At 45.0% G+C, this 14,245-nt stretch overlaps 1 protein-coding gene across 1 annotated transcript in view; it reads left to right on the top strand.

Moving 5' to 3' along the window:
* Positions 1-12,143, top strand: part of METTL25B (methyltransferase like 25B) — a 210,319-nt gene extending 198,176 nt beyond the window's left edge. Inside the window, exons 7-9 of the mRNA XM_063439813.1 lie at positions 9,656-10,497; positions 10,971-11,155; positions 11,867-12,143. Coding sequence (XP_063295883.1) covers positions 9,656-10,497; positions 10,971-11,155; positions 11,867-11,991 — 1,152 coding nt within the window. The 3' untranslated portion in view covers positions 11,992-12,143. The remainder of the gene's footprint in view (positions 1-9,655; positions 10,498-10,970; positions 11,156-11,866) is intronic.
* The last annotated feature ends 2,102 nt before the right edge of the window (positions 12,144-14,245 follow it).

The raw sequence follows: 14,245 nt of genomic DNA, 5'->3' as shown, positions 1-14,245 counted from the left end.
TGTTTTGGGGGACAATTGGATTGATGTTTTATCACCCTTTTGCCCCCCCCTCCTAGTTTAAAAACATCCTAGCAAAACCTCTGAACTGCTCACTGAGAACATTTGTTCCCTTTTGAGAAAGATGCAAACCATCTTTTTTGTACAGTTTATTTCCATTCCAAACAGAGCTACCATGAGCAATAAAGCCAAATCCTTGCTCCCGACACCATTCACCAAGCCACAAGTTAAAGTCCCTAATACGCATCCGCCTGTCGTTCTGAGTGTTATGCACAGGCAGAACTTCAGAGAATGACAGTGTGGAAGCAACCTGCCGTATATCATTGGCAAAAACACTAAAAACTTCCTTAACCTCTGAAACCTCATTGCAAGCCAAGTCGAACTGAAAGCATAGCTGACTTAGAGAATGTTTCCAGTTTGGATATTTTAACCTTAAATTTGGAATTCACTTAGAATGTACCTCGAATTCTTACTTTAGTGAATAGTTCTAAAGGCGTTCAATGCATCCTTAAATTGAAAGGGTAAGCATTACAAGCCACCCTGCTCCATGGTAAGTTATTAAACACTTTTGGAGTGTGTGGTTTGACTCTTGTGTCCTTCGGGCTGCTGTGGTACATTTGGTGTTAGGGATCGACCGATTAACGGTCTGGCCGATATTATCAGTCGATATTCTGCATTTTCAGCAATATCGGTATTGGCTAATAAAGATACCAATATTGCCGATAATGCAGACCAGGGCCACCATCATTTAAAAAAAAATTAAGAAAATAAAAATGCCCCCCCACCCATTTTACACACTTAACATACCTACACAAACACTCACTGCACAAACGCACACACTACACAAATAAACACACTCTGCATTCATTATATACACACACTACACAAACACACTGCATTCATTATATACACACACTACACAAACACACACTCTGCATCCACTACACAAACACACTGCATTCACTATAAACACACACTACACAAACACACTGCATTCATTATATACACACACTACACAAACACACACTCTGCATCCACTACACAAACACACTGCATTCACTATAAACACACACTACACAAACACACACTCTGCATCCACTAGACAAACACACTGCATTCATTATATACACACACACTACGCATCCACTACACAAACACACTGCATTCATTATATACACACACTACACAAACACACACTCTGCATCCACTACACAAACACACTGCATTCATTATATACACACACTACACAAACACACACTCTGCATTCTATAATCAAATACGCTCACTGCATCAATTACACACACATATTTTCTTGAAAACATAATAAAATTCTGACTGGCATATATATATATATATATATATATATATATATATATATATTGTGCATTTACCTTAATAAAAAAAAGATTTGCAAAATAAATAAAGAAATAATAAACATGTTCAGTTAAAGGACCACTATAGTGCCAGGAAAACATACTCCTTTTCCTGGCACTATAGTGCCCTGAGGGTGCCCACTCCCACCGGGCTGGATAGAGAGGAAGGGGTTAATCACTTCCCTTTCTCCAGCGCCGGACTCCCTCGGCGCTGGGGACTCTCCTAATTTCCCGTCATCGTCTGAATGCGCATGGCTCATTCTCAATGCTTTCCTATGGACGCTGGCGTCTTCTCACTGTGAAAATCACAGTGAGAAGCGCTGAAGCGCCTCTAGCGGCTGCCAATGAGACAGCTACTAGAGGCTGGATTAACCCTCAGTGAAACATAGCAGTTTCTCTGAATCTGCTATGTTTACAGCAGAAAGGGTTAATCCTAGATGGACCTGGAACCCAGACCACTTCATTAAGCTGAAGTGGTCTGGGTGCCTATAGTGGTCCTTTAACGGTAGATTTGTGTGGAAATAGTTTTATTTTTTTTAAATGGTAATTGTACAAAATATCGGTATCGGTAAGTTATCAGCTATCGGCCTGAAAGTTCACAGATTATCGGTATCTGCTCTAAAAAAAATCAATATCGGTCGATCCCTACTCCTGTAACTGAGATTCAGAAGGTAGATGCTGCTTGGGGGACCAGGAGATCAGTGCTGGAGGCAACCTTTTGGGTTAAACCATTTGAGAACTGTTTAACCCCTTAAGGTAAGAGTTCCCCCCTGTGGCTTTCTGTCCCCATAACAACCTAATTTAGATGTTATTTGTAAAACACAAAAAGGACACTAGATGGCAGCAGTATGCAACAGTGTATCAGATGTGTTATGTTAAAGGGGACATATAAGCGATCTAACCACTACAGTACATTGTATATAATGTTCCCAGGAATCATCCTGCTGTTAACAATCAAACCGTTTTGAATATTTTGACTCTTACCTGGGTCCAAACAATTGCAACACTGGCCCATCTTCACCGATTTCTCTAAAACCGAAGATTCCCTTGTGCTTTATCTATATCTGTTTTGTCCAATGTTGGACAGAGTTATTTAGCTGATGAGGATCAACTGACCATGTCAGCTAGTGGATATGGTCCAAAGACAGATGGAATTGATATCACTAGCGCAGAATATATTAAGTATATCTGTGATGAGGGGCTGTACTACAAGTTCCGGGGCAAAGTTAAGTGTTACACTGTTCGAAAATAGTTTTCTTCTTAACAGTTGCACAGTACCAGTGTGCTGTGATGGTCATGCTGTTTAGAATGCCCCTTTAATTAATGTAACTATTGCCTGGCTTATCTTGTCTATGCAAAGCTTTAATTATATGCTGATAGGAAACTCCTACATATAATTGTTGAAGACTGAGCTGTAAACATAATATACAGTCATGGGAAAAGAAAGTACATCATCTTTGAATTCTATGGTTTTACATATCGGGACATAATAACACACATCTGTTTCTTAGCAGGTCTTAAAGTTAGATAAATACAACCTCAGGTCAACAAGAATACATGACATATTGCACCATGTCATGATTTATTTAACACAATTTAAAGCCAGCATGGAGAAGCCATGTGTGAAAAAGTACACCTGATAATTTAATAGCTTGTTTAATCACTTTTAGCAGCAATAACTTGAAGTAATCATTTTCTGTATGTCTTTATCAGTCTCTCACAACGTTGTGGAGGAATTTTGGCGACTCTTCTTTACAACGTTGCTTCAGTTAATTGAGGTTTGCTGGCATTTATTATGCGCAGCTCACTTAAGGTTCCTACACATTTAAATCGTGTTAAGTTCTGGGCTTTGACTGGGCCATTGCAACAGCTTGATTCTTTTCTTTTTCAGCCATTCTATTGTAGATTTGCTGGTGTGCTTGGGATGATTGTCCTGTTGTATAACCCAATCTTGGCCAAGTTTTAGCTGTCACATTTGACTGTAGAATATTTTAGTACACAGAGGAGTTCGTGGTCGACTAAATGATTGCAAGGCTCCCAGGTCCTGTGGCTGCAAAACAAGTCCAAATCATCCCCCCTCCACCACCGCTCTTGATAATTGGTATGAACTGTTTGTGCTGATATGTTATGTTTGTTTTTTGCCAAATGTGGAGCTGTGCATTATGGCCAAACATCTCTACTTCGGTTTAATCTGTCCAAAGGACATTGCTCCAAAAGTCTTGTGGTTTGTTCAGATGCAATTTTCATGCCATGTTCTTTTTAGAGAGAAGAGGCTTTCTCCTGGTAACCCTTCTAAAGAAACCATACTCGTTCAGTCTTGTCTAATTGTACTGTAATTAAATAAACCTGAGGCCTGTAGAGTCTGATATGTAACTATTGGGTTAGTTGCAATTTCATTGCACGGTCTGACCTTGGGGTGAATTTGCTGGGATGTCCACTCCTGGGAAGATTGGCAACGGTCTTGAATGTTTACCACTTTTGATTAATCTTTCTCACTACAGAATGATGTGCTTTAAAGCGGCACTGTCATGCCGAACTTACCTTTCCTCAATCTCTTCCTCTTCTCCCCCTCTCTCAGGATCTGTTATTCTTTTCTTCCTGTCTTCTTTAGTTTTCTTTAAAACCATAAGACAAAGTAGGGACTCTTTGTCTTATGGGATTCCTCCGCTTGACCAGCTCTGACCAGCGGAGGAGCAAAGTGTGCTTCATTTCCGCTGGTCAGAGCAATTTTCCCATGATCCCTAGCTTTCCTCCCAGTTCCCACAATACTTCCTGTCAGTATTGCCGAAAGTCCTGTCACTTAGACAGAACGCCGGCAAAACTGCCGAATTGCATCCTAACAGAATGAGCACCGTTTCTCCATTGGTGTTAGGATGCAATTCGGTACTTTGTTCGGATCGGAATTTCATTCAAATGAATGAAACTCCGATCCTATTCATTGCTGTGGCTGCATCTTGCAGCCGCTTAGTAGATAACTCCCTAATTCCCACGGTATCAGGGAGCTATCTACTAAAAGACTGAAAGACCTAAATTGGTCTTTCAGCCAAATTTACTAACACCAAGTAAAAATGACTTGGTATTAGTAAATAATATGCCCCTACTCGCTATACCGCGAGTAGGGGCATGTCTAGTAAGCAGTGAGCAGCCTGTGGCTGCTCACTGTAGAAAAAAAATAAAAAAAATATTGCCCCCCACCCCTAAATGACGGGTGGGGGCCGTAAAGTAAAATAAGGGAGGGAGACCTATTGTCCCCCCCCCCGGCCCCCACCCCTGAGCGGTGGGTGGGGGCCATAAAGATAATGAGGGGGGGGGACCTACTGTCCTCCCCCCCGGCCCCCACCCCTGGCCGGCGGGTGGGGGCCATAATAGTAATAAAGGGGGGGGGGGACCTACTGTCCTCCCCCCCGGCCCCCACCCCTGGGCGGCGGGTGGGGGCCATAATAGTAATAAGGGGGGGGGGACCTACTGTCCTCCCCCCCGGCCCCCACCCCTGGGCGGCGGATGGGGGCCATAATAGTAGTAGGGGGGGGGGACCTACTGTCCTCCCCCCCGGCCCCCACCCCTGGCCGGCGGGTGGGGGCCATCATAGTAATAAAGGGGGGGGGACCTACTGTCCTCCCCCCCGGCCCCCACCCCTGGGCGGCGGGTGGGGGCCATAATAGTAATAAGGGGGGGGGGGGACCTACTGTCCTCCACCCCCCGGCCCCCACCCCTGGGCGGCGGGTGGGGGCCATAATAGTAATAGGGGGGGACCTACTGTCCTCCCCCCCCGGCCCCCACCCCTGGGCGGCGGGTGGGGGCCATAATAGTAATAAGGGGGGGGGACCTACTGTCCTCCAGCCCCCGGCCCCCACCCCTGGGCGGCGGGTGGGGGCCCTAATGGAAAAAAGGGGGGGGGGACCTACTGTCCTCCCCCCCGGCCCCCACCCCTGGGCGGCGGGTGGGGGCCATAATAGTAATAAGGGGGGGGGGGATCTACTGTCCTCCCCCCCCCGGCCCCCACCCCTGGGCGGCGGGTGGGGGCCATAACGATAATGGGGGGGGGACCTACTGTCCTCCCCCCCGCCCCCACCCCTGGGCGGCGGGTGGGGGCACTAAGTAAATTCCCCCCCCCCCCCCATCAAGGTGACTAGGGGTGCCCAAGCCCCTAGTCACCCACCCCCCACCCAAATAAAAAATGCCCCTACCTACCCCCCTCACCCTAAAAAATAGTGAGGGGGGAATAAAATTGCTAACCTGTAAAGTAAAATTAAACTTACCATTCGACGTCTTCTTTTTTCTAAAATCTTCATTTTTCAGCCCCAAAAAAGGCCAAATAAAAAACCATCATAGCCGTCGAACTAAAAATAAAATAAAAAACCCGAGCGCAAAAAAAAAAACCCGACGAAAAGAAAAAACCCGAGCGCACAAAAAAATAATCCATCTTCACCCATGGAGGGCTCCGCGCAGACTGAGCTCCGCAGGGCGGGGCAAGGCTTATAAAGCCTTGCCCCGCCCTGCAATTAGCCTAAGAACACTCTGATTGGTGGGTTTAAGCCAATCAGAGTGCTCTTTGTCATTTTACAAGCGTGGGAAAGTTCTTTGGAATTTTCCCACGCTTGTAAAATGACACAGAGCACTGTGATTGGATGGCTTGAAAGCCATCCAATCACAGTGCTCTGTGTCATTTTACAAGCGTGGGAAAGTTCTTTGGAACTTTCCCACGCTTGTAAAATGACACAGAGCACTGTGATTGGATGGATTTAAAGCCATCCAATCACAGTGCTCTGTGTCATTTTACAAGCGTGGGAAAATTCCAAAGAACTTTCCCACGCTTGTAAAATGACACAGAGCACTGTGATTGGATGGCTTGAAATCCATCCAATCACAGTGCTCTGTGTCATTTTACAAGCGTGGGAAAATTCCAAAGAACTTTCCCACGCTTGTAAAATGACACAGAGCACTGTGATTGGATGGATTTAAAGCCATCCAATCACAGTGCTCTGTGTCATTTTACAAGCGTGGGAAAATTCCAAAGAACTTTCCCACGCTTGTAAAATGACACAGAGCACTGTGATTGGATGGCTTGAAATCCATCCAATCACAGTGCTCTGTGTCATTTTACAAGCGTGGGAAAATTCCAAAGAACTTTCCCACGCTTGTAAAATGACACAGAGCACTGTGATTGGATGGATTTCAAGCCATCCAATCACAGTGCTCTGTGACACTTTACAAGCGTGGGAAAATTCCAAAGAACTTTCCCACGCTTGTAAAATGACAAAGAGCACTCTGATTGGCTTAAACCCACCAATCAGAGTGTTCTTAGGCTAATTGCAGGGCGGGGCAAGGCTTTATAAGCCTTGCCCCGCCCTGCGGAGCTCAGTCTGCGCGGAGCCCTCCATGGGTGAAGATGGATTATTTTTGTGTGCGCTCGGGTTTTTTCTTTTTCGTCGGGTTTTTTTTTTGCGCACGGGTTTTTTATTTTATTTTTAGTTCGACGGCTATGATGGTTTTTTATTTGGCCTTTTTTGGGGCTGAAAAATGAAGATTTTAGAAAAAAGAAGACGTCGAATGGTAAGTTTAATTTTACTTTACAGGTTAGCAATTTTATTCCCCCCTCACTATTTTTTAGGGTGAGGGGGGTAGGTAGGGGCATTTTTTATTTGGGTGGGGGGTGGGTGACTAGGGGCTTGGGCACCCCTAGTCACCTTGATGGGGGGGGGGGGGGAATTTACTTAGTGCCCCCACCCGCCGCCCAGGGGTGGGGGCGGGGGGGAGGACAGTAGGTCCCCCCCCCATTATCGTTATGGCCCCCACCCGCCGCCCAGGGGTGGGGGCCGGGGGGGGGAGGACAGTAGATCCCCCCCCCCTTATTACTATTATGGCCCCCACCCGCCGCCCAGGGGTGGGGGCCGGGGGGAGGACAGTAGGTCCCCCCCCCCTTTTTTCCATTAGGGCCCCCACCCGCCGCCCAGGGGTGGGGGCCGGGGGCTGGAGGACAGTAGGTCCCCCCCCTTATTACTATTATGGCCCCCACCCGCCGCCCAGGGGTGGGGGCCGGGGGCTGGAGGACAGTAGGTCCCCCCCCCTTATTACTATTATGGCCCCCACCCGCCGCCCAGGGGTGGGGGCCGGGGGGTGGAGGACAGTAGGTCCCCCCCCCCCCTATTACTATTATGGCCCCCACCCGCCGCCCAGGGGTGGGGGCCGGGGGGTGGAGGACAGTAGGTCCCCCCCCCTTATTACTATTATGGCCCCCACCCGCCGCCCAGGGGTGGGGGCCTGAGGGGAGGACAGTAGGTCCCCCCTCATTCCCATTATGGCCCCCACCCGCCGTCCAGGGGTGGGGGCCGGCGGGGGAGGACAGTAGGCCCCCCGTCCCCCCCTTATTACCCTTTTTTTTTTTTTTTTTACAGTGAGCAGCCACAGGCTGCTCACTGTTTAGTGGACATGCCCCTACTCGCGATATAGCGAGTAGGGGCATTGGGGAGATTTTAATCTCCCTTGTGCTATTATGGGGGTCATATTGACCCCCATAGAGTGAGGGGGGGACCTGGGGGGCTTATGAAGTGGTGGGGAGCTCTGCTCCCTGCCGCTTCTATAGTTACATATTACAAGGAGGGAGCTGCACGCCGGTAGCTCCCTCCTTGTAATAAACTGAACGAACAAACTAACACGGATACACAGTGTTAGTTTGTTCGTCTGATTTTTTCTATTCATTCATTCGTCTGTCTGATGAATGAATGAATAGGTGAAATTCCCGTTCGCATGTCCAGGTGTTTCACTGGGCATGTGCGGGAATCTCACAGTCTGTGTAGTGTGGGTAGATGACGTGTCCCATAGGGACTTCACCTACCCACACAAAGATGGCGGCGCCCTGAATAAAGATCGGGCAGAAAATAAAGAATAAAAAATAGGTAATGTGGGGGGCATAGGGGCATTTGGGGGTGACTAGGGGGTCGATTGAATGTAGTTGAGGCGGGAGGGGGGTTAAAAAAAAAACGGAATTCGGCATGACAGTGCCGCTTTAATTTGTTTGGAAATGGCCTTATAACCTTTGTTAGATGGGCAGCATAATTGCTTCTCTAAGATCATTACTGATGTCTTTCCTCCGCAGCACTGCGTTAACACATATCTGAATGCTCCAGACCAGCAAACTGCTAAAACTTCAGATTTTATAAGTGGTGGTAACACTTGCTAATGATCAAGTAATACATGGTATTTGATTAGCAGTACATTTGTGCTACTTAGCCTCCTAATTTCAATGGAAGCAGTAAGGGGGTACTTAGTTGTTCACACATGGCTTCTCCATTTTGTTTTTATTTTTGTTAAATTAATCATGACACGGTGTAATATGTCATGTGTTGTTGCTCATCTGAGGTTGTATTTACCTATTTTTAACACCTACTAAGGAACAGATGATGATTATGTCCTGATATGTAAAACCTTAGAATTCAAAGAGAGTGTACTTTATTTTTCCCATGACTGTGGTCTTGGCAATAGTTAATGTAAAATTTAAACACTATAGTATTGTTGCAAGCTGTTGCCGTTTACTACCCCGTGGATTATATAGTGATGGAATTATGTCACATATTCATCATTAACCAAATGTCTTATCTCAGATTGCTTGGTGAACATAATTTTAATCTCTTAACCTGAAAAGCATCATGGACCATGGTAGAATTTTGACACGTTGTTAAAGGACCACTATAGTGCCAGGAAAACATACTCGTTTTCCTGGCACTATAGTGCCCGGAGGGTGCCCCCACCGTCCCCCTCCCACCGGGCTGGATGGAGTGGAAGGGGTTAAACTTACCTCTTTCTCCAGCGCTGGGCGGGGAGCTCTCCTCCTCCTCTCCTCCCTCTTCTTCCGTCACCGGCTGAATGTGCATGCGCGGCAAGAGCCACGCGCACATTCAGCCAGTCCATAGGAAAGCATTCACAATGCTTTCCTATGAACACTGGCGTCTTCTCACTGTGAAAATCACAGTGAGAAACGCAGAAGCCCTCTAGCGGCTGTCAATGAGACAGCCACTAGAGGCTGGCTTAACCCTATTATAAACATAGCAGTTTCATTAAGCTGAAGTGGTCTGGGTGCCTATATTGGTCCTTTAACAGTGAGATATATACACACACTGGTGCTAAACAAATTTTCTCTGTGTTACTATCAAGTTAACTGATTTTACTTAAAATATAATATGGGGAAATAAAGTAAAGGATATGGGATGGTAAATGTGATAAGTCAGTGATGTGTATCAAGCTGTATACACAATTTTGTTTATTTATGTATTTTTTTCATCTTTAAGCAAAATATTTCGGAAAGTTTCCCCTCTGCCAATCCTCCCAAACACGTGTTAGCATGGATAGATCCCAAGGCATCATGGGAAGAGCTGATGATGAAGCTAACTGGTTCATCTCTAGAGGAAGACACTGGCCACTTCTACACGTCAAGTTTTGGGTTTTGTACGCAGGAGCCAGCTTCTAAACAAACTGAAATGGGAAAAACCCTGCCAGTAACTAATAACAAACTTATAAAAATGGAAGAATTCAGGAGAGTTGAAACTAACAAAACGACTTCACATTTCATTGGACAAGAAAATTCTGAAAACTGTGTATTTTACTCAAATTTAACATATGACAACATTGTTAAAGATGACACACATTCCTGTCCTGCTGTAAACATGTTCCGAAGTTGCAATCTTTCACAGAGCAACAAGCTTGTATTAACAGGACTCCATGCATGTGGCGACCTGAGCGTAGCCATGTTACGACACTTTGTGAGATGTCACTGTGTGGTGGGCATCACATCGGTCGCTTGCTGCTACATGAAGTTAACAACGCCTGAAATGCCAGAACCACCTGGAGTCTTGTCTTCCTCTCACGCACGTGATATAACCCATGCAGAGTATGGATATCCTATGAGCTCATGGGTAGCACAGCTCGAGGGGCATAAGCTATCTTACAAAGCCCGAGAGGTGGCATGCCATGCTATTGAGGATTACATTGAGCGACTGAGAACGGACAGCAGTATTTTGCGCACCCACTGTTATAGAGCCGTGTTAGAGACTGTTATTCGCAGTGTTGATCCTACCATGAAACGCGCTGGAGTGCAAACAATTAAAAAGGCGCATGAGCTTAAGTTCAAGGAGTAAGTACTATCCATACGAAATCCTCCTCCTTATTATTACTTAGTAAATGTATCATTGTTGTAAATTAATTGTGTTTAAGTTGTTGCCTCATACATGTTATAGAGTAAATGCATATTTAATGTGATTGATGTACCACAGTGTCAAAGATTCCATAGATACTTATAAAAAAAATCATAAAGATAACTTGTATTTTTTTTTTTTTTTTGTGTTTATATATTCATTTTTTATAAAAAAAAATGTATATTCCAATAAACTGTTTCACATTTTTGGTGGAGAAACCTAGATGTCCCTGGGAAATGTGCCATGATGGAGTGTCTGGGCCAATTTCTTGGTTCATCCTCTTCAGGGTGTAGAAAACATCCGTAGTCTACTTAAAAAAATAGAACAAAATCAGATCTATGAAGGCATATATTGTATACTATTCAGGTTATTGGATTTAGACCTGGGCAAACCGTGTCCTTGTTCTCTTCAGATATGCCAAGCTGGGACTGAGGCGTGTCGGGCTGGATCCCAGTACTCCTGTATGTGAAGAGTTAGTGGGAAACATGCTAGCCCAGCAGCAGAATGTGGTGGCCTTTTTCAGTCTGGCCCTCCTGCTGGCACCATTGGTGGAAACGCTCATACTTTTAGACCGAATGATATTTATGCATCAGGAAGGTGAGTGTCACAGACGCCCAATGTTATGTTTACGGTGTGGCCCATGTTGTAGCATTTTACTATGATCTAGAATTGTCACTGGCAGGGGATTAATTGAGGGATATGTTCACTAAAATGCAGTATTCCTTGTGACAAATAACTTTGTTTTTCATTAAGTGTTGTTTCGTCATATCTTGGCACGATTTAAAATTTACATCTTCTCATATTCCCCCTACGGAAGATGCTGTCCCACTTCCTTTAAATGCCATGTATTTTACAAGAGCAGATATTGGCAGCATTTTATTATATGGTCCAAGAATGTGTTCAATACAAACCGCTAGCTTCTACCCAAAATACTTTCTTTGGCCTCATTTTAGAAGCCTTGTCCAAAAAATAAAAAATAAAAGGTTTTTATTGCCATATTAATATAATAAACAATAATGTCTGACCATTTGGGTGTACAGGCATGTTTACACAAGGCTCCCCTTGGCTAAATTGTTCATTTTTATCAGAATTGTGTATGGGTACATGTGTGTTTTTTTTTTCTCGTATTTTGCAATTTGAAGTTTAATTCACTACAATTCGGGGCTTTGTGAATCAATCTGAGAGAGATTGTCTTTTTGTTTTGTGACAGTCTTCTAAAACAACGTTATATACAGTGTGTTTAATTTCATATTTCATGTGTGCATATATTGTGAATACATTTTTTTGCAATTTCCAATTTCTTTTCAGGATTTCACTGTGATCTGATCCCTCTTTTTAAGCCACTATTTTCACCAAGGAATTTGGTGCTTGTAGCCACCAAAACAAACATTCACCCAGGGGAACTTCTGGAGGAAATTCAAGACACTCTTTAAAGGGTCCAGCAGTGTGGACTTCAGACAACATGTCATTTGCGTGTTTGAAAAGACGTGATCTTTGTTTCCATAAGTCCTGTTATGGATAGCATAGTAGTTTTAGTGTATGAAAAATAAACTTCCTAAGGCTGACCATGTCTTATTATATAAAATGACTGGATTTTGATTTCTAATCATTTGCGAAAGGTTTGGCAAACAATCTTGCGAAAAATTAATATATATATATATATATATTTTTTTTTTTAATTAGGGGTGAATCAGGGCCAAAACCGAAAATTCAGGATGCCCTTGGCCGAAAAACAGAATTTTTTTTCTATAATTTTATTAATATTAGACACAGTGTGGGAGGTGGTGACTGGTGACAGAGTGACTAAGGGAGGGGGTGACTGGTGACAGTGAGTCATGGAGGGAGTGACTGGTGACAGTGACTGAGGGAGGGGGTGACAGCAGGGCCGTCTTTAACCTGGGGCAAACGGGGCAGCTGGTTCAACAGAAACCGGAGCCGCGCGGGAAGAAGGAGCTGTTCCGGAGGGGGCCAGGCCGGGAGAGAGCGAGAGCTTAACTTCCAGCCACCCCACTGGACCCCAGGGAAGCCACCCTCCAGGAAAAGGTAAGAAACTGGAGGGTGGTTATCAAATTTTGCATGAGTGTCTGAGTGTGTGTTTGCGTGTCAGTATATATGTATGTCTATCTGCGTGTATGTGTGTTTCAGTATGTCTGTCTATCTGTGTGTATGTGTGCCAGAATGTCTGTCAGTGTGTCAGTATGTCTGTGTGTGCATGAGTCTGTCAGTGTCCTTGTGGTTCTGTATGTCTGTGTGTTTCAGTATGGCTGTCTATGAGTGTCAAAATGTCTGTATGTGTGTATGTCTGTCAGTGTATGTGTGTTTCAGTATGTCTGTCTGTGTGTATGTGTACCAGAATGTCTGTCAGTGTGTCAGTATGTCTGTGTGTGTGTGAGTCTGTCAGTGTCTGTGTGGTTCAGTATGTATGTGTGTTTCAGTATGGCTGTCTGTGAGTGTCAAAATGTCTGTATGTGTGTATATCTGTCAGTGTCTGTGTGTATGTGTGTTTCAGCATGTCTGTCTGTCTGTGTGTATGTGTACCAGAATGTCTGTCAGTGTGTCAGTATGTCTGTGTGTGTGTGTGTGTCTGTCAGTGTCTGTGTGGTTCAGTATGTATGTGTGTTTCAGTATGTCTGTCTGTATGTGTGATAGAATGTCTATGTGTGAGTCTGTCAGTGTCCGTGTGGTTCTGTATGTCTGTGTTTGTCAATATGTCTGTCAGTGTATGTGTGTTTCAGTATGTCCATCTGTCTGTGTGTATATGTGCCAGTATGTCTGTCAGTGTATCTGTGTGTATGTGTGTTTCAGTATGGCTGTCTGTGTCAGTACGTCTGTCAGAATGTATCTCTGTATCTGTATGTTGTCCATTTGTGTTTGTGTGTGTGTATCTGTATGTGTCAGTGTTTGTATCTGTATATCTGCATGTGTGTCAGGTTGTGTGTCGGTGTATCTATATGTAGTCAGTGTTTGTATCTGTGTGTGTGTGTCAGTGTCTGTGTGTATCTGTATGTTCTTGTGTGTATCTATATGCGGTCAGTGTGTATCTGCATGTGTGTCAGGTAGTGTATTTGTGTGTATCTATATGTAGTCAGGGGGGCCCAAGTAAATGCTTACCCAGGTTCCAATCAAAATTAAAGACGGCCCTGGGTGACAGAGTGACTGAGGGAGTGGGTGACTGGTGACAGTGAGTGATGGAGGGAGTGAATGGTGACAGTGACTGAGGGAGGGGTGACAGAGTGACTGAGGGAGTGGGTGACAAAGTGACTGAGGGAGTGGGTGACTGGTGACAGTGAGTGATGGAGGGAGTTACTGGTGACAGTGACTGAGGGAGGGGGTGTGGCTGAGGGAGTGGGTGACAGAGTGACTGAGGGAGAGTGGGTGACTGGTGACAGTGAGTGATGGAGGGAGTGACTGAGGGAGGGGGTGACTGGTGATAGTGACTGAGGGAGGGGTGACAGAGTGACTGATGGAGGGGGTGACAGAGTGACTGAGGGAGTGACAGAGTGACTGAGGGAGTGGGTGACTGTTGACAGATAGAGCGTGGGTGTTAGAAATCCCATAGCTTCTATCCCCATTACTGACAATGAAAGAGGTGCTTAGTTACAGAAAGTTGCTGAATACAACAATGTGGATTTTAACATTTAATTTTATATCACAGCCATTACAAATACATCTTTGTTAAACATTGGG

The sequence above is a fragment of the Pelobates fuscus genome, chromosome 13, assembly GCF_036172605.1.
Source record: "Pelobates fuscus isolate aPelFus1 chromosome 13, aPelFus1.pri, whole genome shotgun sequence".
NCBI lineage: Eukaryota > Metazoa > Chordata > Amphibia > Anura > Pelobatidae > Pelobates > Pelobates fuscus.
Note: the sequence above shows the minus strand (reverse complement) of the source record. Positions and strands in the feature narration are given on the sequence as shown.